This window comes from Panthera onca, chromosome B3 (assembly GCF_046562875.1).
Source record: "Panthera onca isolate mPanOnc1 chromosome B3, mPanOnc1 haplotype 2, whole genome shotgun sequence".
In the NCBI taxonomy this organism is placed as follows: Eukaryota; Metazoa; Chordata; class Mammalia; order Carnivora; family Felidae; genus Panthera; species Panthera onca.
The window spans coordinates 97,634,066-97,652,842 of record NC_138344.1 but is presented as its reverse complement, the minus strand read 5'-3'; the positions used below and the strand labels follow the sequence as shown (position 1 = coordinate 97,652,842).

The 18,777-nt window shown below is 34.1% G+C and overlaps 1 protein-coding gene across 4 annotated transcripts in view; it reads left to right on the top strand.

The window, feature by feature from the left end:
* Positions 1–18,777, top strand: part of MAP4K5 (mitogen-activated protein kinase kinase kinase kinase 5) — a 110,938-nt gene that overhangs the window by 73,713 nt on the left and 18,448 nt on the right. For 3 of the 4 annotated variants that reach the window (XM_060619810.3, XM_060619812.3, XM_078448266.2), the window contains 11 exons: positions 868–946; positions 6,023–6,081; positions 7,348–7,415; positions 8,760–8,802; positions 9,425–9,635; positions 10,499–10,596; positions 10,789–10,830; positions 11,697–11,781; positions 14,574–14,653; positions 14,954–15,014; positions 18,467–18,581. In XM_060619810.3, the coding sequence (XP_060475793.1) occupies positions 868–946; positions 6,023–6,081; positions 7,348–7,415; positions 8,760–8,802; positions 9,425–9,635; positions 10,499–10,596; positions 10,789–10,830; positions 11,697–11,781; positions 14,574–14,653; positions 14,954–15,014; positions 18,467–18,581 (941 nt within the window). The remainder of the gene's footprint in view (positions 1–867; positions 947–6,022; positions 6,082–7,347; positions 7,416–8,759; positions 8,803–9,424; positions 9,636–10,498; positions 10,597–10,788; positions 10,831–11,696; positions 11,782–14,573; positions 14,654–14,953; positions 15,015–18,466; positions 18,582–18,777) is intronic. The other variant, XM_060619811.3, reaches the window with a different exon arrangement.

The window sequence follows — 18,777 nt, the reverse complement described above, 5'->3', positions numbered from 1 at the left end:
ATTAGAAATTTGGTAGGTGGCAGTTGAGCTGAAGGCATAGTTTGAAGAGATCAGGAGCTTGTACCAAAGGGTGTAAAGTAGCAAGTTTCTCACTTGATTTACTGCAGTATCCTTACTCAATCTCCCTGCATCCAGTGTTTCTCCCCTCCATATCTTCTCACACACTTATCCAATTATTCTGAAGTCTGACACCCTTTTTGTAAAATCTCCAAAAAATTTCTTTGCTGAGAAAATAAAATTGAGAGTCCTCACCTTGCATTCAGAGCCTTTCGTGATCTGGCTCATCCCCAGTCTGTCTGTCCAGCTTTGTCACCTCATCCCTTAATCTTCACCAAATAATAACCAACTCCAGTTCACCTAAATGCTACCATTTCCTTTTCTTCTTGCATCACTTTGTTCATATTCTCTCTGCTGTCTCAAATGCTTCCCACACTGCTGCACATCCATTACCTACTGTCCTTGAGGCCTAGAGCAGATTACAGCTCTGTCATGAAGAACTTCTATACCCCTTCAGGTGGAAGTAATTTCTTTTTCATCTGGGCATTAATAGTAACCATCTTAATCAATGGCATTGACCATTTTCTAATCTTATTAAGTATTTGTGTGTCTTAACTTCTAGATTATAAACTCTTTGGAGATAAGATTTCTGATTTTCTTTGCATCTTTTCAATATTTCATACAGTATAAACATAGAATAAGTGAATAACCTAAAATATGTTAGTGTTCATTGTATTGTTTATGTTTATCCCGTAATTTATTAGTAGGTAGTCATGTTTGTCAGTAAATGATCATTTAGTTAAAAAGTTTGACCTTTTAACTTTATCACTGAAATTTTTTAAAGTGTGTATATTATGCTTATATTCACAGCCCCATGCAATCATTCGTCATACCATTAGATCTACAAACAGGAATGCCAGAGCTGAACGGACAGCTTCAGAAATAAATTGTATGTGTTTGGTATACATTTTCAATTGGTGGTCTCGGAGGGTTGAGCTGGGTGTTCTCATGGGTCTTACTGGAATAATAAAATTTCAGACTAACTGAGGCTACATGCTTTAACATATCAGAATACCTTTAAAATAGAGGTTGTTTCTCTGGTTTATAATGGAATTTTCTTATTTTTTAATTAAATGGTGTTTACTTACTAATTACAAAGGTAATATATGTTCATTGTAGAAAATTTGTAAGAGGAAAAAAATAGAAAATTAACATTGCCCATAATTTCATCACCCAGCACCAACCCACAGGTAATATTTTTGTTAATTGCCTCCATGTTTTTCCATGTATGTTTTTACATGGCTGAATTTATGCTATGCATAAATTTTTTACTGAACACAGAAGCATTTCCCATACACTAGTCTGGCCCTCCTTTTTTCATTGAGTTGATACACTGTAGTTGAATAGTTTCCGGTTGTTGGACATTTGGGTTGGTTTCAGTTTTTTTAGGTTACTAGGAGAGGTGTATCTTTTCTAAAATGTCTACTTAAAAGGGGAAATTGATTGTTATTCTGTAAATTAGTCATTGACAAATATTTGGTATCAATGATGTTTGTCATTTTAGCCACATTAATTTAGAAGAACAGATTTGCAAAGAAGTTCTAGGTATATTGACTTAAATGTATACTTGTTTCAAAAAAGATTTAAAGAAGTTTACAATAAAATAAGATATATAAACCCTAATGAAGGAATATAATTTATTAAATGTATAGACTAATTAGAATTATTGTAGGTGAACATTTTGTTGAAGTCTAAGTTTTCTTAAACCAAGTATTTCTAGCTTTCTGTATACAGCTTTGGAAATCTAGGTCAATGGGGAGTTAGAATGTCCTTCCTATATCAGTTGATTCAATCAGGCCTTTTCTTAGTTAAACCAGTAACCGGAGATCTTATCTCTTTGCTAATCCCAGATTGCTGATACTTCTTATGCTATCTTCTTATATAATCCCAAGTAACTCTCTGGACTTCAAATACCGTACAGAAAAGTAGCAAAGTTGCTCTTCCATTATAAAGCCATCTTCAATGGCTTGTATAAATATTCAATTAATATAGTCTAATTTATCTATATTTTCTTCTATGACTTTTGGGTTTTGTGTCATATTTAGCAAGGCCTTCCTGATTTTAAGGTTATAAAAGAATTCTATTATTTTTTTTCTTGTATTTTTACAATTTCACTGTTATAATATTTAATAGTTGATACACAGTATTAATTTATTTGGTAAGATGCATGAAGTTTGTATTCAATTTTAGTTTCTTTTCACATGACTACCCATTTGTCTAAATACTAATTATTAAAAACTTAATATTTTTACTAATGGATTTGACATGCTACCTTTATGATGTACTAAATGACCATATATTTTTTTGGATTCTTTCCAGAAATTCTCTTATTGCATTATTATGTCTAGTCATGTGCGAATAGCATAATTTGATTATTATGTCTTTATAATACCTGTTAAAATCGTTAAGACTAATTATCCTCCTACTCCCCTCACTCTACCTCCCCCACCTCTGTTATGATAGTTAGCTATTGTATTCTCCCCACATAAACTTAAGAATCAGTGTATCTAGTTAAAAAAATTCTCAGTGTTTTTACTGAGATCTCATAAAAGGTCATATACTAACTTTGGGAGAGTCGACACCTATAAGATAGTCTGTCTTCTTAACTTAAAATAGGCTTTTTCAGAGGTAAGTAAGTTCAAGGCTTAGTTCTTTCATGAATGACCAGGGTACTAATGTCTTCGTGGAGTAAGCTCTGTGCTTTAAGTACCAGAAAAAATTTGGTAAAGTTGAAGGTCATTTTATTGGTGATTTATCTTTAAATTTTCTTGAATCTTCTTTTGTGTCCATCAAGAGTATTTTATAGCTTTGTTTTTATTTGTTTAATAGATTTTATATACACCTAGTTAGTTCTATTCTTAGTTTTTTGTTTCATGTTTAAAATTTGAGCTGGTAACTTACATACAGTAAAATGCTTAGGTGTACTGCATGATGAATTTTTATATATGTATACACTCATGAAACTGATTTTTGATCTGGGGATTAAAAATATAGAACATTATCAGAATCTCTGAAGGCTCCTTTCCTTATGCTCCATTACAATCGATGTCCTTCTTTCTTCATATCCTCTTGCCCTTTCCATTGCCCAGGCTAATCTCTGTTCTGATCCTTTATCACCATAGATTGGTTTTTAGCTGATCTGGGTCTTCAGATAAATAGGATATACAAAATGCACCCTTTTTGCTTGGTTTCTTTTGCTCAACATTATGTCTGTGGGAGTAATTCATGTCATGTATAGCAATCATTGTTTTCATAGTAATCATATTTCATTGTATGATCATATCATAATTTATCCATTCTTTGGTTGATGGGCATTTGATTTGTTTCCAGTTTGGGGCTATTATCACTAGTATAAGCATCCTTTCTGTGTATTTTTAGCGGACATAGTAATTATTATGAGCCTGGCCTAGTCTGAAACCAAGGATAAATGTGTAGTCCAGCAAAGTCAGGTTTCTTGACGCCTTGCAATGAAGGAAAACATACACCAGAGGAACTATGGAACATCTCATTAAACAAAGGAAAAGAAGAGTTACAGGGTTTTTTCTTAGGCTTTATTTATTTTGAGATAGAAGCAAGTGTGAGCTGGGGGAGGGGCAGAGAGAGAGGGAGAGAATTGCAAGCCCACACTGTCAGTGCAAAGCCCAACGTGGGGCTCAGTCTTACAGTGAGATCATGACCTGAACGGAAATCAAGAGTCAGACATTCAACCAACTGAGCCACCCAGGTGCCCCAAGAAGAGTTAGAGGGTTTTGAAAAGAATAAAGTTCAAGTGAAATGTGACACTACAAAAAAGGGATGTGTATGAAAGAGTGAATATCAGGTCTAATACCATGAAAATTGACCCAGAGACCTGTTTTGGAAACTTGGAATGTTGTATTGGGAACTCCTTTATTTGAAGATTGTATCTGTTTTCCAACTGGTTATGGTTTCTATTCTGCTTCTCGTCTGGTCATTTTTTTATTATATCTTGGACGTTGTGGTGCGACACTGAGTGTCTGGATTTGGTCCTCTTTATCCAAAAGGTGTTTAAAGAGTTTCTTAAGTGGTACGTCAGCTTGATCCTTTTAAGGCTTGTGACAGGTTTTACCAGGATATTCAGCAGGCTTTTTCCTCTGGTTAGAAATTCAACTATCTTTCCTGGTACTGTGCGATCACCAGAATCTGCATTTAGCTCAGCACTCCTCTGCTAGCTGTTTTTGACGTACTTTGTATAATCTCGTGTTTGCTTATGGGCAACTTAGTATTCAACCAAAGACTTAAAGAGATCTCTTGGCATATTTCTGGAGCTCCTCCTTTATGCAGTTTTCTTATTTCTGGCACTCTGCCCTTCAAATTCCAACTACCTAAGCAGCTCCAGTCTTCAGTCTTTGTTTCCAACACCCAGTGAGGCTGGTACTCTCTCTTTGGATTCCACTTTCTTGCGTCCTAGTTTGAAAAGTGCCTCCAGGCAGAAAGCCAGAGTGAATGTGGATCTTGCCACCATGTATTTCCTTTCTCTCAAGGACAGTGCTGTGGTATCTGTTAGCCACTGCCTCAAAACAATTGCTTCACATAATTTATGCGCACATACATGTAACACCAATGTATTAGTTGTTTAAAGCAGAAGGAGAAATACAATTCCTGTTACCGTATTATGGCTAGAGCCTACATCATCTTACAGAGATAAATGAGTATGTATAATAGAAGACCTCCCCATCTTTGTATTTTCATACACCAAAGATGCACCCAAAGGTACTGCTGGTATTTTCTCTAAAACAAAACAACTTCAGGTCCCATCTACCACATAAAACAATGATACAGCATTCTTTGCCATAGTTATGGCTACAGTAGTTTTAGAAGAGTACTTTTCTTATGTGTTAAAACATCTTCAATGTTTATGAAACTCATTTTCTCTAGGAATTTCTTTTTAAGTATTGAAATTTGCTTGTTATATAATTCTTATTATTAAAGAGTGATATTTTCTCTTTCTTTACCATACTTAACACACTTGTGATTCATCTCTAGACCTGGTTGCCAGTATTTCTGGTTGTGACATAAAAAACTTTAGCTCATCTCTGTCTCAAATGAGTTGAAGTAGTGATTTTGAGTAGTGGTTTTGAGTTAAGATGTTTTTTATTTATGTTAAGAAATAAATCACTAATAAAGAGCTTTTTATTTTAGGTTATTTTTGAAAAGTAGATACTGTGTTTTATGAAATGTCTTCAATCTTTCTTTGGAAATTTTTATGACAATGCTTTTATTTAATGAATTATATAAGTACTTTGTATTACTTTACAAATCTTGTTTTAGGGATAAAGACAGCTGGATCCTTTTTGAAAATGATTTTTTAATGTATTTTATTTGCCAAGATTGTATTTGGGGATCTTGCATCTCTATGCTGCAAGTGTGTTTTTTTTTTTCTCTCTTCGATATTTTAGTCATTAGATTTTACAGTTTTAAAATTCTGTGTACTTTATGAGTAGATAATAAGCTATCCTTTTCTCTGTTTTAGAATATTTCATATAAAAGAGTAGGCCAAATAAAATATACATTGAGCAAAATATAATATTAAATTTCTGAATTCCATTGTAACATTTAATTTAAATAATGTTTGTTCTTTTTAGATAATTATAGGTAATTTGGGGAGGTTCATTTCTGCCATAAAGTTGTAGCCTTAGAACAGAGTGTGCAGCCTAGACAGGGAAAATCCCTTAGTCACCATTAGTTTTCTTAGTCACCTACTTTGATTAACTTTTTTAAATCTCATACACAAAGAATTTACTAAGTAGATTTGTAGTAAGCTACCAAATTGTTACCTTCTTCTGGTAGATATAAAGAAAGGTACTCTTGCAGTAAAAAAGTGAAAAAATTTTGTCTTCTTTCTTCTTTCCCCCTTCCCCTCTCCCCTATACATATGCTTCTTGCTACATTTCTGAAATTAACCCTTTAAGATAGAGTTTGTGAATATCTGTTACATATTTTGCAGTTGACAAATTACAGTTCGAACCTCCTCTGAGAAAAGAAACAGAAGCACGGGATGAAATGGTAGGAATTATTACTTCAGAAGTACTTTACACATTAAAATTTGAGAAAACTTACAGTCAGGTAAACTTTGACTAAGGATCAAAGTTATATATTCTTTCAAGCATTAATTTTGATACTGTATTTCACATATTAAAGTTTGAAAAAGCTTATAGTTAGGCATATTTTAACTAGAGTACATTTTGTAATATACCATTTTAACCATCCATATTGACCTTTCTGAATCTTTTGAAGGAGTTACCTGAAGTTATTAAATATATGGAATTTGATGTTGAGCTTTAAGCTCTAGGATCTTTTTTTCTTACAGACTCTGTTAGATTTGTAGTATATTTTTGCATTACCTTACTGTTTTTGATATTTATTTGTTAATATAGCTTCTTTTTTAACCATTGCTCTTATATTTCGAAGTTACTGTTTAGTTAAACATTTTCTTATCTAAAAGGAAAAAGTAATAAATAGAGCAAGGTATTATCAGAGTTGCCTAGATGTTACCTTAACATTTACTTTATTTTTAAGCTTCGGTAAAGTATAATTTTTCGAGGAATTGCCTTCTGTTAATGGATCTCTTCATTCTTAACATTTGGAAGTAGTACTCTTCTTACTGTGTATATTGCTATATATATAATTCACAGTTTCTATGCCAGTGGGGAAAAAATAGTAGCACCAATAAGTTAATGATAATTTAATAATATGATGTTTCGTTTCCCACACTAATGGATTAGTGATGCAGATAATTCAGAGTTATGTTTTTCTGTTTATTTGGAATATACTAGCATTGGTAAAGAGGGCTTGTCACACTGAAACTATATTCAGTATGTTTATGGAATTTCTTTTTTTTTTTTTTTTTTAATTTTTTTTTCAACGTTTTTTATTTATTTATTTTTGGGACAGAGAGAGACAGAGCATGAACGGGGGAGGGGCAGAGAGAGAGGGAGACACAGAATTGGAAACAGGCTCCAGGCTCCGAGCCATCAGCCCAGAGCCTGACGCGGGGCTCGAACTCAAGGTCCGCGAGATCGTGACCTGGCTGAAGTCGGACGCTTAACCGACTGCGCCACCCAGGCGCCCCTGGAATTTCTTAAGTTTCAGTCAACAGATAATGAGTCATTGACCTAAATATGTCAAATGGCAGCAAATCTAACTGGAGATTAAAAAATTGATTGAAAGCCAAGATGATTAACAATCATGACAATGAATATTTTCTTGAATCAAATAAAATGATTAATATCTGTTATAAGAGAACATTTTAAACTATTTTTACCTTCACAGGGAGTGTCATCAGACCCAAACTTTGTATTACAATGGAATCCTTTTGTTGATGGTGCAAATACTGGCAAGTAAGTTGTTTGCTAACTTAATATTTTACTTATATTTTACTTTATATAGGAACAGTATTGGGTGGGAACAATTTATTCTAATAAGTTTTAATTTTCATTCTTAAAAAAAATTGTGCTCTGCCTCATATCAGTGTAAAGCTTCTGACTTTTTAATTGCCAAAAGGCATCATGTGTTGATAATTAAGGTTTTCTTCTTTAAATTCAGCTTAGTGGATGTAATGTTAATTTACTGAAAGATGAGGTACATAATGTCATGGGAAAAAGTGCTGTAGGAGTCACAAAGCCCCAAATCCATTCTGCAGTATAGTTACTTATATTCTAGACCTGTCTTCCCTCAACAGGTAAGTTACAGGGCCGGCCCAGATGTTCCAAGCCTGTGCATTGGCTAGAGAGGTCTTTGGAAGTATAGATCTCTGTGGCCCCCACATTCAGCTTATAGATCTGGGGTTGGCACTCTATGACCTATAAGTCACATCTGGTCCACTGCCTATGTTTTGTACAGTCCACAAACTAGATTGGTATTTAGATTTTTTAATAATTGAAAGAAAATCCAAAGGAGAGTGATACTTCGTTATATGTGAAAATTATATAAACATTTTAGTGTCCATAAGGAAGGTTTGTTGGGATACAGCCATGCTTATTAGTTATGTATTACCTATGGCTGCTTTCACATTATAACAAAGAGTTAAGTACTTGTGACCACTGTATACACTAAAGTTTATATTTACTACTGTCTGGCCCCTTACAGAAAAAGTTTGCCAACCCTTGCAACAGAATACGGTCTTTGGGACTCGAATCTCAGAATCCTAAAAGCTTCCCAATTGATTACAATAACTCTAGATAAATAAGCGTATGGAACCAGTGAGCTAGATCAGTGATTCTTAAGTTTTGATGTGCCTGGAAGATAACCTGAAGGTTCTGATTCCATAGGTCTAGACGATACATATGGAAGTTTCAAGGTGATGCCAGTATTGTTGATCTATGTACCCCACTTGGGCTAGCAAAAAGGGTTTGATGATATGGCCACTTGAATCTATGATTCACAGTGGCTTCCAACTCTAAAATTTGGAATCTGTTTTTTTACTAAGTTTAATTTTTATTACATACTAAATATGCAGAGCATAACCATAAAGTAAAAAGACTTTGTATTCATTTTATACAAATCTGTTTTATAGTCCTGCTAATACACTTTGACATAATGAGGTCTTAGGTCTTTCTATAGGTTTTAAAAATTCTCTTTATCATGATCTAAAGAATGTAAACAATTTTAATGCACATTTATTAGAGTCCCTATTTTATGTTACATTTACTACCATCTGAATTGCATTTTTCTCCTTGTGTTAGATCAACTTCAAAACGTGCAATACCACCTCCCCTACCTCCTAAGGTGAGCGACTTAAAATTTTTGAATAAATCCTTTTTTTAATAATAAAATAATTAAAAAGTAATTTCATTGAATTTGTTCAAAATTCTCTTAAATATGCTTTAGATAAATACAGTTTTTTTCAAGAGGGGATTACAAAGATGTAAAATATATATTAAAAAACTTCCTGAGAAATACAATATTTTAATAGCTATAAGAAAAAGGTAAAAATCACATACTCATTTGAGAAAATACTTGACTACATGAAGAGGAAACAAAGAGTTCATCATTTACAGTCCTCATTTAGTATGGCAATTTCCTATTTCAATGGAGTCATACTTCATTAAGTCCTTGCTTATTCCTGCTTATTAAATATTTTGTGGATTGTTTACATAATTTTATCAGTTTAAAATTATATCAGTTTTGGCTTAGGGATGGTTAAAAAATCACATGGCAAGTTCTTAGTTGTGTTGGGACAGTAACTCTTGTTTATTTTTCTTAATTAGCTTAGTGAGTTGAATTACATAGCAAAAAGAAAAAATCACATACCTCCCCACCCCCTAAAGTCTTAGGTGGGTAATGATAATGAAGTGTTACTGTTTCATATCCAAATGTATTAAAGTACTCTTATGTCTTATTATCACAGCCAAGGATAAACAGCTACCCTGAAGACAACCTCCTAGATGAAGAAAAATCATCAACTGTAAAACGTTGCCCTGATTCAGAGAACAGAGCTCCCCAGTTTCTCAGAAGACAGAGTAGCCCAAGTTGTGGTCCTGTAGCTGAGACTTCCTCTATTGGTATGGCTAGCAGTGTCAGCAGTCCTGGAGTGCATACAGCTAGATACTGTGATCTGGGTAAATAAATCGAAGTGAAAACTGAAAAGAAAGCCATTTTCATATTTTAAAGAATGTCTTTGGTCACTCTTTTAACTGTTTAAAGCTTTCTGAAGTTACTTTAAAATTCCACGTGGGCAGACTATGAATAGATTCACTCCAAGTGAACCCTGATTTGATTTCTTAAGTAATATGATACGTCTTAGAATGATGAATGGATGTTCCTGCCCTCCAGAAGTTCAGGATCTGTAGCAGAAGTTACACTCTATGGGTACCTGTAATATTAGACAAGACAGCTTATATAAGTGTCTCATACAGTAATTAACTATAGTAATAGAAGATGAGAAATTTTTCAGGAAGATAAGGATAGGGAAGAGAGTGGGGGGCGGGGGGCTTGCAGAGCATTAAAGTGGATGGATCCTTCATTAGTGGGAGCCAGTGCTGACAGGCATGCCTGATGAGCAAGAAAGAATGAACAAATGTACTGACAACCTGGATTGTGTTGGAAGTATACTATGGGAGAAGTGTGAGCTTTTGAAAGGTGTATACTAGGAGATAGGACTAAAAAGGTAGATTGGAGTTCAGTTATGAAAGGCCTTGAATATATCAGGCCTGAATATCTGAATATCAGATTTCATTTTTCTCACAATATGGAAAGACGTTTGTTGTTTACATGGATTAAGACCACTGCTAGAGATGCAATGCTACCTCTATTGAACCTAGAGAACGGCACTGAAGATACTTTAACTCATCTGCCAGTAGAGAATATTTCCCAGTAAAGGATCACCCAAATGGAAAACAAGTATTGGGGGAAAGGGAAAATTATTTTTCAAGGAAGGTACTTATTTGTATGTTCATTCAGCTTTAACCATGATTCTTTTTAGGAGATGGTGATGGTATTTCAAAACTAATTAGTGAAAATACAGAAGGATCAGCACAAGCACCCCAGTTACCACGGAAAAAGGACAAGCGAGATTTCCCGGTAGGCATAACAGGCATTTGGTGATTAGTTGTAACGATTACCGCGTTTATCATAGAGAGGCAGTGTCTGTTTTGGTGGGCAGGGGGCATAGTCTCTTTAATTCAAGAATTAGATAACTAAATTTCCAAATGTATAGGTGTTTTTTTTAAGGCTTAAGAGATCTTAAAGCATTAAAAATTATTTTTCCCACAGAAACCAGCCATCAATGGCCTTCCACCCACTCCAAAAGTGCTGGTAAGGAATATTTTTATGTGAACTACTTGCCAATTTTCATCTCTTTAGAAGCAGCAGATTTTTTATTTGCTGTCAAGTATCTTGAGCTATTGAATGGAAGGATTCATAAAATACAAAGGCATAAATGCGTTTTGATACACCACGAATCAAATCATGTACCCTAATGTGAGTGAGTTGGTTAGAACTTGGAAAGTTTTGCTTTTTGTAAATATGGCAGCTGGGTTCTCAGAGTAGCCTTGAAAGGCCAGTTTAACTTTAATGTGATGATATCAGTAGTACTGTGTCCTCTTCATTATATGGGTTAAATTCCTTTCTGCCCCTGAAGCCATTTTCACATTGAACTACACACAGTGAACGGGGAAGCTTATCTTAGTGCTTGTTCTCTGGCTCTCCGAGGTGGTTCAGCCAATCATATGAATGGGATGCTTTATAAATTATACCTTTTTATTCAGTAAAAGTCTAATATGTAATGTAAATATTAGTCTTTTTGTCTGCTTCACTATTACAGAGTAACACTGCAATTACAATCACTGTGATGTTGCTCAGTAATATCATACATTATTTCACATTATTAAATGTTAGTCCTAAAGATAAGTGGGGACTTAAAATTCCTAAAATAGATCACTGACATATGTAGATGTTTTGGTAAATTTGTTATTTTTGCCCTGAAATAGATTACACAAGGCAACAATAGGAGACTCTATTGTTAGAAGTCGTTAAATGATATCAAAATAGGAATTTTGGTAATGAAACCATAAACATATGCAAGTAAGAGTGAATTTAGCATTTTGTAATCTTAGCTGATTTCTAAGAATATATAAAATTACATAATCAAATAAGTCAACATTTCTTTCTTTATAAATAAGATGGGAGCATGTTTTTCCAAAGTTTTTGATGGCTGCCCTTTGAAAATTAATTGTGCAACATCTTGGATACATCCTGATACAAAAGGTAAAATTTCTGAACTTTTTTTTTTAAATGTTTATTTGAGAGAGAGAGAGAGAGAGAGTGCGCGCCTGCCCGCACTTGTACATGTACATGTGAGCTGGGGAGGGGCAGGGAGAAAGGGAGAGAGAGAATCCCAAGCAGGCTCCCCACACTGTCAGCGTAGAGCCCGACAGGGGCTCTGTCTCACAAACTGCATGTTCTTGACCTGAGCTGAAGTCAAGAGTCGGGCACTCAATGGACTGAGCCACCCAGGTGCCCCTGAAATTTCTGAACAAAATTATATACACCTCTAATAAAATATTTATTATGAAAAAAGATATTTATGGTCAGTGAACTGAAGTTATTTAAAAATATTACTTTAGAGACTAAATAGTATAGATACCTGCAACAACCTAAATTGGTAGATAAGAGTTTTGGTTTAACCTTTAGAATTTAAGAGTATATGGGAACTGTTCTGATTAAAGGAGACTGAATAGACATGCCACAAGTGATTGCAACCATAATTAGGGATTTTCTGTCATATAAAAGGACAATACTGGGACAGTCGATAATCTCAATCAGTGAAGTCATTACAGTAGATAATAGTATTGTGTCAGTGTTAATTTCCTGATTTTGAACATCGTACTATGGTTATATAACACTTCCGTTTTTCCTTTTTTAAGATGTGCACACTGAAATATTTAGGAATTAAGGGGCATCATGTTTGTAACTTAAACAGCTCAGAAAAAAAATGTGTGTGTGTAGAGTGAAAAAAGGATAAAGCAAAAGTGGTAAATGGTAATATTTGTGGAATCTGTGTGAAGGATATTCAGGAATTCTTTGTACTATTAAAACTTTTCTATAAATCTGAAATTATGGCAATATAACAAAATTTATTTTTAAAAATTTATACTGTATGTTTTTAAAGTGAGGAAACCTAATACACAGAGGTAAAAATTTGGAATCAAATAGACCTGGGTTTGAATTCCTGCTCTGTCATTACTATATGACTTGAGAAAGAAACTTTACACCTCTTTTCTCAGTGTGATCATTTTACAACATAAATACTGTTACTACTCACCTCACTGCAAGGAAGGAAAAAGCCTGCCTACCTGAGTGTCTGGCAATAAGCAAACAGAGTAGGCAAAAAAGGGTGTTCAGGAAATGTTTGTTTCCACTTTAACATAATAATATAGACAAGTCATATAATTATCTGCTTTAAATGCTACTGTTAGAAATATAACAAAAAAAAAGTATTTTTATCAGTAAAGAAATGGTTTTTTGTGTGTTTGTAACTTTTTATTTTGATATAATTTCAGACCTAACAGAAAAGTTAGAAAAATAGTGTAAGAAACTCCTCTATACTCAGAATCATCAGTTATTTCTATTATTTATCTATATGTGCATTTTTTTTCTGAATTACTTGAGAGTGGCTCTGTGTACTTCATTTTGTATTTCCTAGGAACAAGAATCATCTCTTACATACCCACAGTACAATTGTGAAGATCAGGAAATTTATCACTGATTTAATACATAGTCCATATTTATTTATTTTTTGATTGAAGTATAGTTGACATCACAGTCCATATTTAAATTATTGTCTCAATAATATTCTTTATTGTCTTCCCCCTTCTTTTTTCCCCAGTCCAACAACATCTAATTCAGGATCACAGGTTTTATTTAGCTACCACAACTGTTCAGTCTCCTCACGTCTGGAACAGTTCTTCAACCTTTCTTTGTGTCTCTTGATCTTGACATTTTTGGAACTATCTATTTTGTAGAATGTCCCTTAATTTGGGTTTGTTGATGAGTCCTCATACTTAGATCAAGTAATGCATTTTTGGTGGGAATATGAAAGAATTGTGCTCTTCTTAGTGCATCGTATCAGAAGGTACATGCTGTCAGCTTGTCCAAACACTAGTGATATTAACGTTGACCATCTGGTTAAGGTGGTGTTCACTAGCTTTCTCCACTGTCAAGTGACTATTTTTCCCTTTTTAATTAATTAGTATTTACTTGATAAGTAATATGGAATACATTGAGACTATATAAATATCCTCTTGTTCATCAGACTTTAACCAACTGGTTTTAGCATTTATTGATTGTTGACAATCCACTGACATCCACGGACAATTTCTCTTCTTTTCCATTTATTTATATACCTATATTAGTTTGAACTTATGAATTTTATTCAGGGAGATATGATCTATTAATATTATTATTTATTTTAGCGCTTAAATTGTCCCAGAATTTTTGAGCAGGGAGAGTTCCTATGTTCTTTAGTTTAATGTTTGATCACTTCCTACCTTTCTGGCACAGGAAGATTTCTAGGCTCATCTTACACTTTTCTTGCCCCAGAATTGGAATCCATCTTTTCTCCAAGCAGCCATGGTTCTTTCTAGTGCAAAGTAATATATTTAGGAACCAAGATCTGGACACTAGGTATGCTCATCGTTTCTGGTGTGTCATGATTTATAATTTCTATTTAATTTATAGTGTCCTTCAAAGAGTATTTGAGATACCTGGCAAAAATACAGTTACATTGAAAAATCTTAAGATATGACAATTATGTTGAAAGGAAGGATTATATAAGATAAAGCTAGAGTGAATGAGTAACAGAGAATATATCTGCTTTTAAAAATAAGATCAGAATTGGAGAAAAATGTAAAGAAGATGGCATGAACTCTAGAAAATAATTTTTCTTCGGATGGGTGGGTGGCCAGCTAACTCTCAACACCATTAAAGCACAGAGCCATTTTATTTAATTATTTCAGAAAATGATAGTAAATTCTGGTGATTTATCTTAACTGTTTTAGATCAGTACATTATTTTTGGAACTGAAGATGGTATTTACACATTGAATCTCAATGAGCTACATGAGGCAACGATGGAACAGGTAATTTAGGAGTTTTAACTCAAGAAATTAGTGTGGGTGTATTGGGTAAAAGAAGTCTTGTAATTTTAAATCAATTTTTATGGGCTTCAGTTGTAATGTTTATGATTTAAATATTTAAGGAGATGAAATTGTATTCTTTACATGTTCACATTACAAGTTTTTTTTGTAAAGTTTCTGTAATTTACTAAAAGGTAGAAAATAGTTATTTTTATACTATTTCATACTGTTAGAATTGGATGTTAAAGCATAAGGGAATGAAAACTGGAGAATTTTAATTCCCTTCTTTTTTTTTCTTTATAGTTATTTCCACGGAAATGTACTTGGCTCTATGTTATCAATAATACTTTAATGTCATTATCAGGTATGTATATAATGAAAATAATGTGAAAAATAAACCATAGACAAGCAGAGAAATGTAATATTTTTAATTAAAGCATAGTTGACACAAGAGAAAGATAATTTTAATAGACGTTATTTTTTAAGTGTTATTTGTTTTACTATGTATAGTAACTTTGCAACTTGCAGATGTTTTCTACAAACTTAGAATGGGAAGAAACTTTGAGAGAGGACCCTGTGTTCAGTTAAGGTAGCACTTCCCAAACCTGTCCAGGATGTAAACACCTGAGGACTATCCTGTTGATTGTTACCTGAGGCCATCCCCTTCCACTCAGACTCCTCCACCCTCACTGTCGCTATCACCGTGTGCCTTCCATGGAGAATTACCAGTGGAAGGGAAGGAATCAGAGAATCTTACTGCTCCCTTTCTCTGTGATCTTGAACAAGTGACCTTCTCTTGGCCCCAGTCTTCTTAATTGTGAAATGTGGACAATGTTAACAATAGCAGCCCATGAGGTTGCTGTGAGGATTAAATGAGACGATCTCCAGAGTGCTTATTAGTAAACAGTGAAGACTCGCACAGACGTGTGCTGACAAAATTCACATAGGGTAGGTGGTATTTTAGGCCCTTTTTTTTTTTTTTTTTTTTTTTTTTTGCAATTCTTACCAACTAAAACCTATTTCTTTACATTTTAAAGTGACTAGAGGTTTGCTGTTCACTTTCATTCTAATAGTTGAGCACAGGAAAGTTAGTTATTTCTCTCTGTCCCTTAATTAATAATCCTAATGCTATCAGCTATTAAAATAGCATTCACCCCTTTCTCTATTTAGAATAATTATTTTAGTATTTCTCAAATTTTGTTCAGTTCTCTGTATGTATTATAACTCGACTCTTATTTACTGTACTGTCAGGCTTTTCAGTATTGAGTGTACCTTTCGCTATTTACGCTTTTTTTTTTTTTTTTAAGTTTATTTTATTTAGAGAGAGACAGCACACAGGGGGAGGGGCAGAGAGAGAAAGGGAGTGAGATTATCCCATGCACGTTCCGCACTGTCATTGCAGAGCCCAATGCAAGGCTCAATCCCATGAACCGTGAGATCATGACCTGAACTGAAACCCAAGAGTCATATAGATGCTCAACCAACTGAGCCACCCAGGCACCACTAGCTACTTATGCTTTAAAGCATCAGTGCTGATACACAGCCTTACTGATAGGCAGATTATTATGAATTGTGGCCTATTTAAGAAATGTAATTTTCATAATTTTAAGTGTGTGTATAATTTGGGGCACCTGGGTGGCTCAGTCGATTGAGCGTCTGACTTCAGCTCAGGTCATGATCTCACAGCTTGTGAGTTCGAGCCCCGCATCAGGCTCTGTGCTGACAGCTTGGAGCCTGGAGCCTGCTTTGGATTCTGTGTCTCCCTCTCTCTCTGCCCCTAACCCACTCACATCCTGTCTCTGTCTCTCTCAAAGATGAATAAACATTAAAAAAAAATTTTTTTAAATAGCTTAAGTGTGTGTATAATTTAAACTCTTCCACTAATCGTTGCCTATTAGAGATTCTTCAGAAATTTGTATATTTGAGCTGATGACAGTGTTTACAAAGAGCATATTATTTGGTTGCACATAAGTGACTTCTAAAAAGCTGGGGTCCTTGTAAGAGTACTTAATCTCTTTGATTTTAATTATGCTTCCCCCCAGTTTTTTTTATTTCTATTACCAAAATATTAATATATTACTATTATGAAAATAAACCCAATTCTGTTTAACAACTCTGAATTGTATACATGTAAAATCACTTTCCTGTAACTCTCTGTTTCTATCCCTACTCCTACCTGTCCTTGGATATAAGCTTACAAGCTACACAGAGACAGGACAGCTGGGTGGCTCAGTTGGTTAAGCATCTGACTCTTGATTTTGGTTCAGGTCATGATTTCACGGTTCATGGGATCAAGCCCCGTGTCAGGCTCTGTGCTATCAGCACAGAACCTGCTTGGGATTCTGTCTCTCCCTTTCTCTCTGCCCCTCTCCTGCTCACTCTCTCTCTCAAAATAAATAAATAAATAAACTTAAAAAAAAATCACACAGAGTACATCTTACATATTTATAAAATAACTATAGGAAAATGGGGAAAAATTAGCCTGTAAATTAGATCTTTCCATATTCTAGTTGACTTAATGAAGGTAAGTAGCAGAGCTCAGCAGAAGAAAACATGATTCTGCCTATGGGTCTGTGTTTGTGTGGATGTGCACACATAAATATTACATGCGTGTTCTAGTTAGGGTAGCTAGCTATGTATATAAGGGGGCAATGGAGAGTAGAAGGGTGTGGTATGGTGTTAGACAGAATGTTTGCATTCCGAGAAAATACAAAGACTTCTATTGAGGATAAGACTCAACACTGTAGCATAAGATTATATCATATACATTTGACCCTTGAAAAATGTGGGTGTTCAGGGTCACTGACCCCTGGTGCACTCGAAAATCCCTACATAACTTAGGACTCTCCAGAACTTAACTACAACAGCCTACTGTTGACTGGAAGCATTATGATAACATAAACAGTTGGTTAACACATATTTTGTATGTTATATGTATTATATACTACATTCTTAAAATAAGCTAGAGAAAAAAATGTTGTTAAGAAAAATCATAAAGAAAATACATTTATAGTACCATACTGTATTTATTTTAAAAGGTCCATGTGTAAGCACGCAGACCCACACAGTTTGGACTTATGTTCAACGGTCAGCTGTGTATGTTTTCTGATAGTAAAATGACAAATACTGTTTTATATTGTTATAGTACCATACCATATATAATGAGGAATCAGAAGATGCTTCCCTTATCTCCCCCTGCTTAACACAGCTATGGTTTTGATTGTATGGAAATTGTAGCTCCATTATCCTTGTATTATAGCATATAATATTAGTTCCTTTACTTTTCTTAGTATTTTAATCTGTTGTTATATTTATAAGACTTCATTCACAATTAATTTTAATCCAAGGTGTTTTGAAAAATTATTAATAAATAGGTCTATCCCAGAAAGATAGTGTGTATAGTTTTACAGAATTCTCCATGTTACACTAAAATATTCACATGTGCATCATTGTAACTCAGTCCTCTGTATAACAGTGTTTAACAGTTTTTCTTTCTGTGCTGGCTTCATTAAGGCTTATATATATTCTGCCCAGAACACCTGTTAGTCAGAACATACCCAATTTGTGCATTAGAAAATGCAGTTATCTGCTTTCTTAAAATTCTCTTATCCTTCAAAATGGTATTAACTGGGTGTTGTGTTTTTTTTGTGTTTGTTTTTTGTTTGTTTTTTTTGTATGTGTTTTTCTATTTTGCTTGGCTCTTTGAACATTTCTGGACTCCTTATTTAGAAGGTAATTATGTTTTCTTTTGCTTGAAAATTCTTGTTTCTCTGCTGTAAAAGATTCTAATAAAAGTAACATGTTTCTCTTTTATAGGAAAAACCTTTCAACTCTACTCTCATAATCTTATAGCTTTGTTTGAACAAGCCAAAAAACCAGGATTAGCTGCCCATATTCAAACTCATAGGTTTCCAGACCGCATACTACCAAGGTACAAAATATTTTAATTCTGTTGGGAGTGAAGGGCCTTAGTGTCTATTTTTAAAACAGCCAGTATTCCTTGCCCACTAAAAAACTTCCTTTGTTTTAATTTTGAAAGGTAATTTACACCAAAGTGCATGTCATATAGAATGCAAACGATGAGTGTTTCCTTAACTTGACCGTGCAGGAGAATCACCTGTAGAAGC